This window comes from Oncorhynchus gorbuscha, unplaced genomic scaffold (assembly GCF_021184085.1).
Source record: "Oncorhynchus gorbuscha isolate QuinsamMale2020 ecotype Even-year unplaced genomic scaffold, OgorEven_v1.0 Un_scaffold_3443, whole genome shotgun sequence".
NCBI lineage: Eukaryota > Metazoa > Chordata > Actinopteri > Salmoniformes > Salmonidae > Oncorhynchus > Oncorhynchus gorbuscha.
The window spans coordinates 17494-32530 of NW_025747675.1; the positions used below are offsets into that span (position 1 = coordinate 17494).

The following is a 15037-nucleotide window of genomic DNA, read 5'->3' on the forward strand; positions in this document are numbered from 1 at the left end:
TATAGAGTCAGCTACCGTCCTCAGTAGGAGTGGCTATAGAGTCAGCTACCGTCCTCAGTAGGAGTGGCTATAGAGTCAGCTACCGTCCTCAGTAGGAGTGGCTATAGAGTCAGCTACCGTCCTCAGTAGGAGTGGCTATAGAGTCAGCTACCGTCCTCAGTAGGAGTGGCTATAGAGTCAGCTACCGTCCTCAGTAGGAGTGGCTATAGAGTCAGCTACCGTCCTCAGTAGGAGTGGCTATAGAGTCAGCTACCGTCCTCAGTAGCTTTCCATCTGTTGTCAATCCCAGGTTTGTCATTATTGATCGATAACAATTCTCCCACAATAACTTTACAAAATTCAAACAAACTGCTTTTCTTTCATTATGTGTTTATTTTATGCATGAATATAATTATAATATAATTGCTCCCTGTTTTCTTCCCTTCATGTTTATCAATAATTGGAAGAAACAATTTAATATGGTAATGTTTTCTAATAAAAACAAACAATTATATGTTTGAGTATACCCTGTACCATTTAATTTAATCTGGTAAAAACAGGTAAAATCTGGTAACAACAGGAGCACTGTGTATGTTCTCTGATGAATGTTGAGTCAATGTGATGTGAAATATCAATATACACGCTAAGAGAAGTAATTTCTCTGTCCTGTGTGGATTCTCTAATGACGTTTAAGTGTAATATGTTACGAGTAATATGATTCATATGTTTTCCCACAGTCTGAGCTTTTGTAAGCCTTCTCCTCTGTGTGCAGTCTCATGTGTTCTTCCATGCTTCCTAAATGGGCAAAAGCTTTGCACCCAGTGAGGATTGGTTAGGCTTCTCCCCTGTGTGTATTCTCTCATGTCTCTTCAGATCACCTGACCGGCTGAAACACTTTCCACACTGGGAGCAGTGGTAAGGCTTCTCCCCTGTGTGAATTTTCTGGTGAGCTTTCAGGTGTCCTTTCAGTTTAAAACTCTTTCCACACTGTGAGCAGTGGTAAGGCCTCTCCCCTGTGTGTGTTCTCTCATGTTGTTTCAGATCCCATAATAAGTTACAACCCTTTCCACATTGGGAACAATGGTAAAGCTTCTCCCCTGTGTGTAATCTCTCATGTTTTTTCAGATCCCCTGACCAGTTGAAACACTTTCCACACTGGGAGCAGTGGTAAGGATTCTCCCCTGTGTGTATTCTCTCATGTTGTTTCATGGCCCCTAAATTGTTAAAACACTTGCCACACTGGAAGCACTGGAAAGGCTTCTCCCCTGTGTGTATTCTCTCGTGAGCTTTCATGTGTCCATTCTGGTTAAAACTCTTTCCACACTGCGAGCAGTGGTAAGGCTTCTCCCCTGTGTGTATTCTCTCGTGAGCTTTCATGTGTCCTTTCTGGTTAAAACTCTTTCCACACTGCGAGCAGTGGTAAGGCCTCTCCCCTGTGTGTGTTCTCTCATGTTGTTTCAGCTCCCATAAGAGGTTAAAACTCTTTCCACACTGGAAGCAGTGGTAAGGCTTCTCTCCTGTGTGTATTCTCTCATGAGCTTTCATGTGTCCTTTCTGGTTAAAACTCTTTCCACACTGCTCGCAGTGGTAAGGCCTCTCCCCTGTGTGTGTTCTCTCATGTTGTTTCAGCTCCCATAAGAGGTTAAAACTCTTTCCACACTGGAAGCAGTGGTTAAGCTTCTCTCCTGTGTGTATTCTCTCATGAGCTTTCATGTGTCCTTTCTGGTTAAAACGCTTTCCACACTGCGAGCAGTGGTAAGGCTTCTCCCCTGTGTGTGTTCTCTCATGTTGTTTCAGCTCCCATAAGAGGTTAAAACTCTTTCCACACTGGAAGCAGTGGTAAGGCTTCTCCCCTGTGTGTATTCTCTCATGTTGTTTCATGGCCCCTAAATTGTTAAAACACTTGCCACACTGGAAGCACTGGAAAGGCTTCTCCCCTGTGTGTATTATCTCATGAACTTTCAGGTTCCTTAACCAGCTAAAACTCTTTCCACACTGGGAGCATTGGTAAGGCTTCTCCTCTGTGTGTATTCTCTCATGTTGTTTCATGGCCCCTAAATTGTTAAAACACTTGCCACACTGGAAGCACTGGAAAGGCTTCTCCCCTGTGTGTATTCTCTCATGAAATTTCAGGTTCCTTAACCAGCTAAAACTCTTTCCACACTGGGAGCAGTGGTAAGGCTTCTCCCCTGTGTGTATTCTCTCATGAGCTTTCATGTGTACTTTCTGGTTAAAACGCTTTCCACACTGCGAGCAGTGGTAAGGCTTCTCCCCTGTGTGTGTTCTCTCATGTCGTTTCAGAGACCCTAACAGGTTAAAACTCTTTCCACACTGGAAGCAGTGGTAAGGCTTCTCCCCTGTGTGTATTCTCTCATGTTGTTTCAGCTCCAATAAGAGGTTACAACCCTTTCCACAGTGGGAACAGTGGTGTCGTCTTGCTGGTTTGGACGTCCCTGGCTCTGGTTCCTCTGAGCCTGGTCTGTCTCCTGCCAAAGAGAAAAAGTGTTTTTTTAAATAGACCCGAATGAAACCTCCACATGATGAAACGGCCTTGATACGAGGGTAAATCCTAATCAGATCCCTCAATAACCCGAGGCCAGTTTTAACAATCTTGGTGTGATTTTAAAACAAATATTTTAGAGTTTCCTGGTAATTACTGATGTTTACAAGACTGATTTATTCATCCTGTTTTACAAGTCAGAACACAAAAAAACTAGACAGTTCTAGAACACTCAAGACACAGACGTCACTGGATTCCAATCGAGTGTCATGAAGTTGATGCAAAGAGTCAATATTTGCAGTGTTGACCCTTCTTTTTCAAGACCTCTACAATCTGCCCCGGTATGCTGTCAATTAACTTCTGGACCACATCCTGACTAATGGCAGCCCATTCTTGCATAATCAATGCTTGGAGTTTGTCAGAATTTGTGGGTTTTTGTTTGTCCACCAATATCTTGAGGATTTTTTTATTTTATTTTTTATTTCACCTTTATTTAACCAGGTAGGCTAGTTGAGAACACCTTTATTTAACCAGGTAGGCTAGTTGAGAACACCTTTATTTAACCCGGTAGGCTAGTTGAGAACAAGTTCTCATTTGCAACTGCGACCTGGCCAAAATAAAGCATAGCAGTGTGAACAGACAACACAGAGTTACACATGGAGTAAACAATTAACAAGTCAATAACACAGTAGAAAAAATGGGCAGTCTATATACAATGTGTGCAAAAGGCATGAGGAGGTAGGTGAATAATACAATTTTGCAGATTAACACTGGAGTGATAAATGATCAGATGGTCGTGTACAGGTAGATATTGGTGTGCAAAAGAGCAGAAAAGTAAATAAATAAAAAACAGTATATAAACAGTATGGAAATGAGGTAGGTGAAAATGGGTGGGCTATTTACCAATAGACTATGTACAGCTGCAGCGATCGGTTAGCTGCTCGGATAGCTGATGTTTGAAGTTGGTGAGGGAGATAAAAGTCTCCAACTTCAGCGATTTTTGCAGTTCGTTCCAGTCACAGGCAGCACAGTACTGGAACGAAAGGCGGCCAAATGAGGTGTTGGCTTTAGGGATGATCAGTGAGATACACCTGCTGGAGCGCGTGCTACGGATGGGTGTTGCCATCGTGACCAGTGAACTGAGATAAGACTGAGCTTTACCTAGCATGGACTTGTAGATGACCTGGAGCCAGTGGGTCTGGCGACGAATATGTAGTGAGGGCCAGCCGACTAGAGCATACAAGTCGCAGTGGTGGGTGGTATAAGGTGCTTTAGTGACAAAATGGATGGCACTGTGATAGACTGCATCCAATTTGCTGAGTAGAGTGTTGGAAGCCATTTTGTAGATGACATCGCCGAAGTCGAGGATCGGTAGGATAGTCAGTTTTACTAGGGTAAGCTTGGCGGCGTGAGTGAAGGAGGCTTTGTTGCGGAATAGAAAGCCGACTCTTGATTTGATTTTCGATTGGAGATGTTTGATGTGAGTCTGGAAGGAGAGTTTGCAGTCTAGCCAGACACCTAGGTACTTATAGGTCTCCACATATTCAAGGTCGGAACCATCCAGGGTGGTGATGCTAGTCGGGCATGCGGGTGCAGGCAGCGATCGGTTGAAAAGCATGCATTTGGTTTTACTCGCGTTTAAGAGCAGTTGGAGGCCACGGAAGGAGTGCTGTATGGCATTGAAGCTCGTTTGGAGGTTAGATAGCACAGTGTCCAATGACGGGTCAAAAGTATATAGAATGGTGTCGTCTGCGTAGAGGTGGATCAGGGAATCGCCCGCAGCAAGAGCAACATCATTGATATATACAGAGAAAAGAGTCGGCCCGAGAATTGAACCCTGTGGCACCCCCATAGAGACTGCCAGAGGACCGGACAGCATGCCCTCCGATTTGACACACTGAACTCTGTCTGCAAAGTAATTGGTGAACCAGGCAAGGCAGTCATCCGAAAACCCGAGGCTATTGAGTCTGCCGATAAGAATATGGTGATTGACAGAGTCGAAAGCCTTGGCGAGGTCGATGAAGACGGCTGCAGAGTACTGTCTTTTATCGATGGCGGTTATGATATCGTTTAGTACCTTGAGTGTAGCTGAGGTGCACCCGTGACCGGCTCGGAAACCAGATTGCACAGCGGAGAAGGTACGGTGGGATTCGAGATGGTCAGTGACCTGTTTGTTGACTTGGCTTTCGAAGACCTTAGATAGGCAGGGCAGGATGGATATAGGTCTGTAACAGTTTGGGTCCAGGGTGTCTCCCCTTTGTAGAGGGGGATGACTGCGGCAGCTATCCAATCCTTGGGGATCTCAGACGATATGAAAGAGAGGTTGAACAGGCTGGTAATAGGGGTTGGGACAATGGCGGCAGATAGTTTCAGAAATAGAGGGTCCAGATTGTCAAGCCCAGCTGATTTGTACGGGTCCAGGTTTTGCAGCTCTTTCAGAACATCTGCTATCTGGATTTGGGTAAAGGAGAACCTGGAGAGGCTTGGGCGAGGAGCTGCGGGGGGGCAGAGCTGTTGGCCGAGGTTGGAGTAGCCAGGCGGAAGGCATGGCCAGCCGTTGAGAAGTGCTTATTGAAGTTTTCGATAATCATGGATTTATCGGTGGAGACCGTGTTACCTAGCCTCAGTGCAGTGGGCAGCTGGGAGGAGGTGCTCTTGTTCTCCATGGACTTCAGTGTCCCAGAACTTTTTGGAGTTGGAGCTACAGGATGCAAACTTCTGCCTGAAGAAGCTGGCCTTAGCTTTCCTGACTGACTACGTGTATTGGTTCCTGACTTCCTGAACAGTTGCATATCACGGGGCTATTCGATGCTATTGCAGTCCGCCACAGGATGTTTTTGTGCTGGTCGAGGGCAGTTAGGTCTGGAGTGAACCAAGGGCTGTATCTGTTCTTGGTTCTGCATTTTTTGAACGGAGCATGCTTATCTAAAATGGTGAGGAAGTTACTTTTAAAGAATGACCAGGCATCCTCAACTGACGGGATGAGGTCAATGTCCTTCCAGGATACCCGGGCCAGGTCGATTAGAAAGGCCTGCTCACAGAAGTGTTTTAGGGAGCGTTTGACAGTGATGAGGGGTGGTCGTTTGACTGCGGCTCCGTGGCGGATACAGGCAATGAGGCAGTGGTCGCTGAGATCCTGGTTGAAGACAGCGGAGGTGTATTTGGAGGGCCAGTTGGTCAGGATGACGTCTATGAGGGTGCCCTTGTTTACAGAGTTAGGGTTGTACCTGGTGGGTTCCTTGATGATTTGAGTGAGATTGAGGGCATCTAGCTTAGATTGTAGGACTGCCGGGGTGTTAAGCATATCCCAGTTTAGGTCACCTAACAGAACAAACTCTGAAGCTAGATGGGGGGCGATCAATTCACAAATGGTGTCCAGGGCACAGCTGAGAGCTGAGGGTGGTCGGTAGCAAGCGGCAACAGTGAGAGACTTATTTCTGGAGAGAGTAATTTTCAAAATTAGTAGTTCAAACTGTTTGGGTATGGACCTGGAAAGTATGACATTACTTTGCAGGCTCTCTCTGCAGTAGACTGCGACTCCGCCCCCTTTGGCAGTTCTATCTTGACGGAAGATGTCATAGTTGGGTATGGAAATCTCTGAATTTTTGGTGGCCTTCCTGCGCCAGGATTCAGACACGGCAAGGACATCAGGGTTAGCAGAGTGTGCTAAAGCAGTGAGTAAAACAAACTTAGGGAGGAGGCTTCTGATGTTGACATGCATAAAACCAAGGCTTTTTCGATCACAGAAGTCAACAAATGAGGGTACCTGGGGACATGCAGGGCCTGGGCTTACCTCCACGTCACCCGCGGAACAGAGAAGGAGTAGTATGAGGGTGCGGCTAAAGGCTATCAAAACTGGTCGCCTAGAGCGTTGGGGGCAGAGGATAAGAGGAGCAGGTTTCTGGGCATGGTAGAATATATTCAGGGCATAAAGCGCAGACAGGGGTATGGTGGGGTGTGGGTACAGCGGAGGTAAGCCCAGGCACTGGGTGATGATGAGAGAGGTTGTATCTCTGGACATGCTGGTTGTAATGGGTGAGGTCACCGCCTGTGTGGGAGGTGGGACAAAGGGAGGTAACAGGGGTATGCAGAGTGGATCTAGGGGCTCCATTGTGAACTAAAACAATGATAACTAACCTGAACAACAGTTTACAAGGCATATTGACATTTGCGAGAGACATACAGCGAGGCATACAGTGATCACAGGTGTTGAATTGGGAAAGCTAGCTGAAAACAGTAGGCGAGGCTAATCAGCTAGCACAACAAACAGCAGGTAAAATGGCGTTGACTAGGCAACTGGGCCGACAGATAAAACAAACAAGCAGAATGGAGTACCGTGATTAATGGACAGTCCAGTGTGCGTCAGCTATGTAGCCAAGAGATCAGTGTCCAGGGGGCAGCGGTGGATGGGCAGGGAAGCTGGACTGGCGAGTGTTATCCAGGTTTAAAAAGAAACCAACAATGACTAAATAGTTTGTAGCTAGTTAGCTGGTTAGCGTCTGGAGGTTCTTGAGTGAGTCATAAAAATAAAATTAAAATTAAAAGTAATAGCGATTCCGTATCACAGTGGGTGAGGCAGGTTTCCGGAAGGTATAAACAAAATAAAAATCAAAAAGAGATAGAAAGTAAATGAGTTCAAAGTGTTTGGGATGTAGTGATTCAGATGGTTAGCAGGCCTGTGCTAACAAGCTAACAGTTCGTAGGCCCGGGCTAGACAAGCTAGCCGTTAGCAGGCCGAATTAGCAAGCAGGGAGATAGCGAGGGCTAGAGAGTTAACCTTTGGGGGGACGTCGCGATGGGGTGAGTCTGTTTATTCCTCTTCATGCGGTCACATTGACAGACCGGTCGTGGGCCCGGGTAATTGTAGCCCAGGAGTATGCTACAGGTGCTCTAGTACGCTAGGTGAGCTGGAGACACAGCGTTTCAGAAAGCTCGCGGGCCTTGGCCAGCAGATGGGTCTTTGACGATGTCGCAACGGAAAAGCCTGTTGAAACCACTCGGACGATTATGTCGGCTGACCAGTCGTGATGGATCGGCGGGGCTCCGTGTCGGCAGTAAAGGGTCCAGGCCAATTGGCAAAAGAGGTATTGTTGGGCCTCTTCGGCTAGTCGGGAGATGGGCTTAGCTCGAGGCTAGCTCAAGGCTAACTGGTGCTTGCTTTGGGGCAGAGACGTTAGCCAGGAGTAGCCACACGGATTGCAGCTAGCTAGTTGCGATGATCCGTTGTAAAGGTTCAGAGCTTGCGGTAGGAACCGGAGATGTGGTAGAGAAAAAGCAGTCTGATATGCTCTGGGTTGATGTCGCGCTGGTGTCCTAGTTAGCCACTGCTAGCGGTCTTCAAAGCTAACTGAGTAGTAGCTAGTTAGCTGGCTAGCTTCTGATGGGGGTTCCGGTTCTAAAGTATAGAAAAAGCAGATCCGTACCACATTGGGTGATGCGGGTTGCAGGAGAGTATATTCAGCCTATAGTTGGAAAGTGAGATTAAAAATATGTACGAAATATATACAGAAAAAAAACGAGGAAAACTATATTTACACCAGACAGGACGGGACAAGACAAAACACATGTCCGACTGCTACGCCATCTTGGATATCTAGACCACAAGTTCTCAATGGGATTATGGTCTGGGGAGATTCCTGGCCATTGACCCAAAATATTGATGTTTTGTTCCCTGAGCCACTTAGATATCACTTTTGCCTTATGGCAAGGTGCTCCATCATGCTGGAAAAGGCATTGTTCGTCACTGAACTGTTCCTGGATGGTTGGGAGAAGTTGCTCTCGGAGGATGTGTTGGTACCATTCTTTATTCACGGCTGTGTTCTTAGGCAACATTGTGAGTGAGCTCACTCCCTTGGCTGAGAAGCAACCCCACACATGAATGGTCTCAGGATGCTTTACTGTTGGCATGACCCAGGACTGATGGTAGCGCTCACCTTGTCTTCTCCGGACAAGCTTTTACCGGATGCCCCAAACAATCAGAAAGGGGATCATCAGAGAAAATGACGTTACCCCAGTCCTCAGCAGTCCAATCCCTGTACCTTTTGCAGAATATCAGTCTCCTGATGTTTTTCCTGGAGAGAAGTGGCTTATTTGCTGCCCTTCTTGACACCAGGCCATCCTCAAAAAGTCTTCCCCTCACTGTGCGTGTAGATGCACTCCCACCTGCCTGCTGCCATTCCTGAGCAGCTCTGTACTGGTGGTGCACCGATCCCGCAGCTGAATCAACTTTAGGAGACGGTCCTGGCGCTTGCTGGACTTTCTTGGGCACCCTGAAGTCTTCTTCACAACAATTGAACGGCTTTCCTTGAAGTACTTGATGATCCAATAAATGGTTGATTTAGGTGCAATCTTACTGGCAGCAATATCCTGTTGAGCCCTTTTTGTACAAAGAAACTATGATGACACGTGTTTCCTTGCAGGTAACCATGGGTGACAGAGGAAGAACAATGATTCCAAGCCGCACCCTCCTTTGAAGCTTCCAGTTTTTTTGGGGGTCAGTTCATTTGCATGGCAAAGAGGACTTGGCAATTCATTACAATTCATCTGAACACTCTTCATAACATTCTGGAGTATATGAAAATTGCCGTCATACAAACTGAGGCAGCAGACTTTGTGAAAATTAATATTTGTGTCTCAACTTTTGCCCAGGACTGAACACACTTCCTTAAACATAAAATAAGTAAAGAAGTAATTTAAAAAAAAAAAACTAAAGATACAAAGCACATCAGTAACATTTCCCCGTTGTTGAAAGACAACAAAGCACATCAGTAACATCTCCCCGTTGTTGAAAGACAACAAAGCACATCAGTAACATCTCCCCGTTGTTGAAAGACAAAGCACATCAGTAACATCTCCCCGTTGTTGAAAGACAACAAAGCACATCAGTAACATCTCCCCGTTGTTGAAAGACAACAAAGCACATCAGTAACATCTCCCCGTTGTTGAAAGACAACAAAGCACATCAGTAACATCTCCCCGTTGTTGAAAGACAAAGGACATCAGTAACATCTCCCCGTTAACAAGTTGTTGAAAGACAAAAGCACATCAGTAACATCTCCCGTTGGTTGAAAGGGTTTGACACATTGCTGTTTAAATGGACCAATTTCTTATTTAGACATTCACAGATTTTCAACATTTTGCTTATCGCTGATGTCATATTTTGGGTAAAAAAAAGGTGAAATATTTGGAAAGATGTCCCTAAAACTGATAGTAGCTACAATAAACAAAAATATAAAACACAACATGTAAAGTGTTGGATGTTTCATGAGCTGAAAAAAAAGATTGCAGAATTGATTGAACATTTATTCTTTGCCAAGATAATCCATCCACCAATCAAGAAGCTGATTGAACAGCTTGATTATTACACAGGTGCATCTTGTGCTGGGGATAATAAAAGGCCACTCTCTCACACAATGCCGCAGAATGTCTCAAGTTTTGAGGGAGCAATTGGCAATGACTGCAGGAATATCCACTGGAGCTGTTACCAGAGAATTGAATGTTAAATTGTCTTCCAGAAGCCTCCTCCAATGTCGTTTTAGAGAATTTGGCAGTACATCCAACTGCCTCACAACCACAGACCATCCTAGGATAAATGGTATATTCTAGAATTCATCCATGATGTCATAATGACATATAACGACGCCAGCCCAGGACCTAGGATATATGGTATATTCTAGAATTCATCCATGATGTCATAATGACATATAACGACGCCAGCCCAGGACCTAGGATATATGGTATATTCTAGAATTCATCCATGATGTCATAATGACATAACGACGCCAGCCCAGGACCTAGGATATATGGTATATTCTAGAATTCGTCCATGATGTCATAATGACATATAACAACGCCCAGGACCTCTACATTGTCTGAGGCCACCAGAGTTGTATTTCTCTTTGTAATGAAGCACTTTTGTGGGGAAAAACTCATTCTGATTGGCTGGGCCACGCAATGGGTGGGCGTATTCCCTCCAGGGCCCACCAATGGCTGCACCCCTGCCCAGTCATGTAAAGTCCATAGATTAGGGCCTAATTTATTTATTTACTTACAATGACTGACTTATATGAACTGTAAATCCTTGAAATTGTTGTTTATATTTTGGTTTCAGTATACACACACACACACACACACACAGACACAGAGACACACACAGAGACACACACAGAGACACACACAGAGACACACACAGAGACACACACAGAGACACACACAGAGACACACACAGAGACACACACAGAGACACACAGAGACACACAGAGACACACATATGAATATGAATATTTTCTAGTAAGATTTTTTGTCCGTTGCGTTATGCTACTTAGTGTCAGTTGATGACAATTCTCCCGGATTCGGAGACACAAACAAACAACTCCAGGTGAAAGACAAAGGCCATCGCTGTGATAAAATAACAAATTAACTGGCAAAGCAGCAGAGCGAGGCCCGCATCCAGCAACGCCACGAGTCACGTTTTGCAGCTGTTTCAGTACAGCACTACAGGGAGAGAGAGGTGGAGAGCAGCTGTTTCAGTACAGCACTACAGAGAGAGAGAGAGGGAGAGCAGCTGTTTCAGTACAGCATTACAGGGGGAGAGAGGGGGAGCAGCTGTTTCAGTACAGCACTACAGGGAGAGAGAGGGAGAGCAGCTGTTTCAGTACAGCACTACAGAGAGAGAGGGAGAGCAGCTGTTTCAGTACAGCATTACAGGGAGAGAGGGGGAGCAGCTGTTTCAGTACAGCACTACAGGGAGAGAGAGGGGGAGCAGCTGTTTCAGTACAGCACTACAGGGAGAGAGAGGGGGAGCAGCTGTTTCAGTACAGCACTACAGGGAGAGAGAGGGAGAGCAGCTGAGAGGGGAGGGAGCAGCTGTTTCAGTACAGCACTACAGGGAGAGAGGGGGGAGAGGGGAGCAGCTATGGAATCACTTCAGTACAGCATTACAGCATACAGAGAGTAGGGGGAGAGCAGCTGTTTCAGTCAGCACTACAGGGAGAGAGAGAGGGAGAGCAGCTGTTTCAGTACAGCACTACAGGGAGAGAGAGGGAGAGAGCAGCTGTTTCAGTAAAGCATCATTAGAGAGAGAGGGAAGCAGCTGTTTCAGTACAGCACTACAGGGAGAGAGAGCAGCTGTTTTCAGTACAGCACTACAGGGAGAGAGGGGAGAGGGAAAATCCACTGGACTAGTTTCAATGTATGGAATCACTTAGGAGTTCCTGGATGTTTCATTAGAACAGTAAACTTCCCCTTTAAAGCATAATGTTTCATCATTAGTACAGTCCTCCTTTAAGACTCCATAATGTTTCATCATTAGATGCTACACAGTCCTCCTTTAAGACTCCATAATGTTTCATCATTAGCTGTTACAGTCCTCCTTTAAGACTCCATAATGTTTCATCATTAGGTGCTACAGTCCTCCTTTAAGACTCCATAATGTTTCATCATTAGATGCTACAGTCCTCCTTTAATACTCCATCATGTTTAGAATGTGTCTGGAAGCGCTACTCTATCTATTCTACTCTCATCCTTTCAGTTGTAATAATATTTAATAATAATAATGTTAATAATAATAATAATGTTATAATAGGTAATAACTTTAATAACTAGGGTTAATATCTGCCTGGCGCACCAACAAAATCTTCATATTTACCCCCCTCTAACAATACCGCTACAGAATTAGCATAGTAGTCCATGTAACTTAAAGTAATAAGAAATATTTAGGACTAACTTATTCCTTGCCACCCATTCTGAAACTAATTGCATCTCTATGTTAAGTGTTGCAGTCATTTCAGTCTCTGTAGTAGCTGACGTGTACAGTGTTGAGTCATCCACATACATAGACTCACTGGCTTTACTCAAATGTCATTGGCATGTTGTTGGTAAAGATTGAAAAAAGAAGGTGCCAAACAACTGCCCTGTGGAATTCCTGATTCTACCTTGATTTTGTTGTACAGGCTTCCATTAAAGAACACTGTGTTCTGTTAGACAGGTAGCTCTGGTGCGGCAGGTAGCCTAGTGGTTAGAGCGGTAGGAGAGTAACCGAGAGATTGCTGGATCGAATCTCCGAGCTGACAAGGTAAAACTCTGTCCTTCTGTCCCTGAACAAGGCAGTCCTAGGCAGTCATTGAAAAAAAGAATTTGTTCTTAACTGACTTACCTAGTTAAATAAAGGTTCGCTTTAAAAAATTTAAAAATACTCTTTATCCACAATACAGCAGGGGGTGGAAAGCCATACGTTTTTTTTCAACAGCAGACTATGATCGATAATGTCAAAAGCTGCACTGAAGTCTAACAAAACAGCTCCAACAATATTTTTATCATCAATTTCTCTCAGCCATCAGTCATTTGTAAGTGCTGTGCTTATTGAATGTCCTTCCCTATAAGCTGAAAGTATCAATTTGTTTACTGTAAAATAGCATCGTATCTGGACAAACTATTTTTCTCCAAAATTGTAAGTGTTGGTAACAGGCTGATTGGTCGGCTATTTAAGCCAGTAAAGGGAGCTTTACTATTCTTGGGTAGTGGAATGACTTTAGCTTCCCTCCAGGCCTGAGGGAACACGCTTTCTAGTAGGCTTAAATTCAAGACAAGGCAAATAGGAATGGCAATATCGGCTGCTATTATCCTCAACCATTTTCCATCCACGTTGTCAAACACCAGTGACTTGTCATTGTAGATTTTATTTGCACAAAATTTCATTGAAGATGCTCCAAAGCTTTTTACAATCATTCTTCGTGTCATTTATCTTTGTTTCATAGTGTAGTTCTTTTTATTCAGTTTAGTCAAATGATTTCTCAATTTGCAATATGTTTGTCAATCAGTTATTCAGCCAGACCTATTTGCCATCTCTTTTGCCTCCCTCTTCATCATACCATTTTGTAATTACTCATCAATTCACGTGGATTTAACCGTTTTTACAGTCATTTTCTTAATGGGTGCTGCTTATTAGTAACTGGGATAAGCAGTTTCAAATGTGTCAAGGGCAGCGTCTGGTTGCTCCTCATTACACACCACAGACCAACAAATATTATTTACATCAACAACATAGGAATCACTACATAAAATTGTATGACCTCTTATACACAATATTAGTCCCAGCCGTTGGAACGGTGGTTTTCCTAGACATGGCTCCTATATTGTGATCACTACATCTGATGGATCTGGATGCTGCTTTAAAACCCATTTCTGCAGCATTAGTAAAGATATGATCAAACCATGTTGATGATTTAATTCCTCTACTGTTTGTCACTACCCTGGTAGGTTGATTGATAACCTAACAGGCACTGGTTACAGTTTGAAGCTTTCTCTTGAGTGGGCAGCCTGATCACAGCTTTCCTCCAGTATTAGTTAATTAACAGTGTCTTGAGTTTAGTTTGCCTGTTCTACAGTCTTGTAAAGAGAGGGGCGTTGACTGGGACAGGCAATGTAACATACATAATGTTTTATGGAAACGTTTTTGTAAAACGAGCACCTTATATCAGATCATCTTGAAACTTTCTCTCTAAAGCGATCTTTCATCAAGGTTTTATATGGTCTATTGGTTTCTCTCTAAATCTAACTTTCATCAAGGTTTTATATGGTCTATTGGTTTCTCTCTAAAGCTAACTTTCATCAAGGTTTTATATGGTCTATTGGTTTCTCTCTTTTCATTGGCAGAATCCTTTTTCAGTGTTATGATATTCATAACATCCATATACACCAGTCTATCTTCCTGTCAACTAACAGAACTCTGCTGGTTGTCCTGTAACAGATACCAGTCCATCTTCATGTCAACTAACAGAACTATGCTGGTTGTCCTGGTAACAGATACCGGTGGGCAGATCTATTGTATTTGTTCAAACTAAACTACAGCACTTACTTTGATGTGTCAAATCTGATCCTTTCTTCTCTTCTCCTCCTCTCACAGTTCCACTCAGCCCCGTTGTTTTCCTGCAGTCCACCAGCAGCACAGACAACCTCTTCATACCCAGCAGTAAGGTGCTACCGGGAGAGGCTAGCGTTGTCCTGGTAACCATAAAGAGGGGACACAGACACATATCATTATGGATGCTGATGTCACTGTAAAGTGCCTTACAGAAACCCAGACCCAGATAGAGCAATATGTATGCTAGACCAAACCAAGCTGGTCTATCGACGTCACCGCACAAAGAGGCAAAAACAGACTTACCCCCATCGCGACGTCCCCCAAGGCTAACTTTCTAGCCCCTGCTATCTGCTTGCTTGCTAACCTGGTCTGCTAATTGCTAAACTGCCGGGCCCTGGTTTGCTAACTTGCCTGCCCGGTCTGCTAACTGCTAGCCCTTGCTAACTGCTTGCTTGCTAACCAGGTCTGCTAACTGCTAGCTTGTCTGCCCAGTCTGCTAACTGCCAGCCCTTGCTAACTGCTTGCTTGCTAACCAGGTCTGCTAACTGCTAGCCCTTGCAAACTGCTTGCTTGCTAACCAGGTCTGCTAACTGCTAGCTTGCATGCCCGGTCTGTTAACTGCTAGCCCTTGCTAACTGCTTGCTTGCTAACCAGGTCTGCTAACTGCTAGCTTGCCTGCCCAGTCTGCTAATTGCTAG

The 15037-nt window shown here is 44.7% G+C and overlaps 1 protein-coding gene across 2 annotated transcripts; it reads right to left on the reverse strand.

Annotated features, from left to right (window-relative positions):
* Positions 1–399: 399 nt before the first annotated feature.
* On the reverse strand, positions 400–14462 carry LOC124027660 (zinc finger protein 709-like). Of its 2 annotated transcripts, none has more exons than XM_046340026.1 (2): positions 14334–14462; positions 400–2447 (listed from the first exon to the last, which is right to left on the reverse strand). In XM_046340026.1, exons 1-2 carry the CDS (start codon positions 14437–14439, stop codon positions 775–777), a joined length of 1779 nt encoding a protein of 592 aa, XP_046195982.1. In that variant the 5' UTR covers positions 14440–14462; the 3' UTR covers positions 400–774. The 2 variants fall into 2 exon arrangements, with proteins under 2 accessions (XP_046195982.1, XP_046195981.1); XM_046340025.1 differs by having other exon boundaries at positions 400–2465.
* Between the last annotated feature and the right edge of the window lie 575 nt (positions 14463–15037).

Bases quoted from the DNA above. Each gene is read 5' to 3' on its own strand.
- LOC124027660 (XM_046340025.1), bottom strand. From the start codon at position 14,439: ATGAAGAGGTTGTCTGTGCTGCTGGTGGACTGCAGGAAAACAACGGGG. The intron at 2,466-14,333 runs GTAAGTGCTGTA...TCTCTTTGGCAG, and splicing joins ATCAGATTTGACACATCAAA to GAGACAGACCAGGCTCAGAG.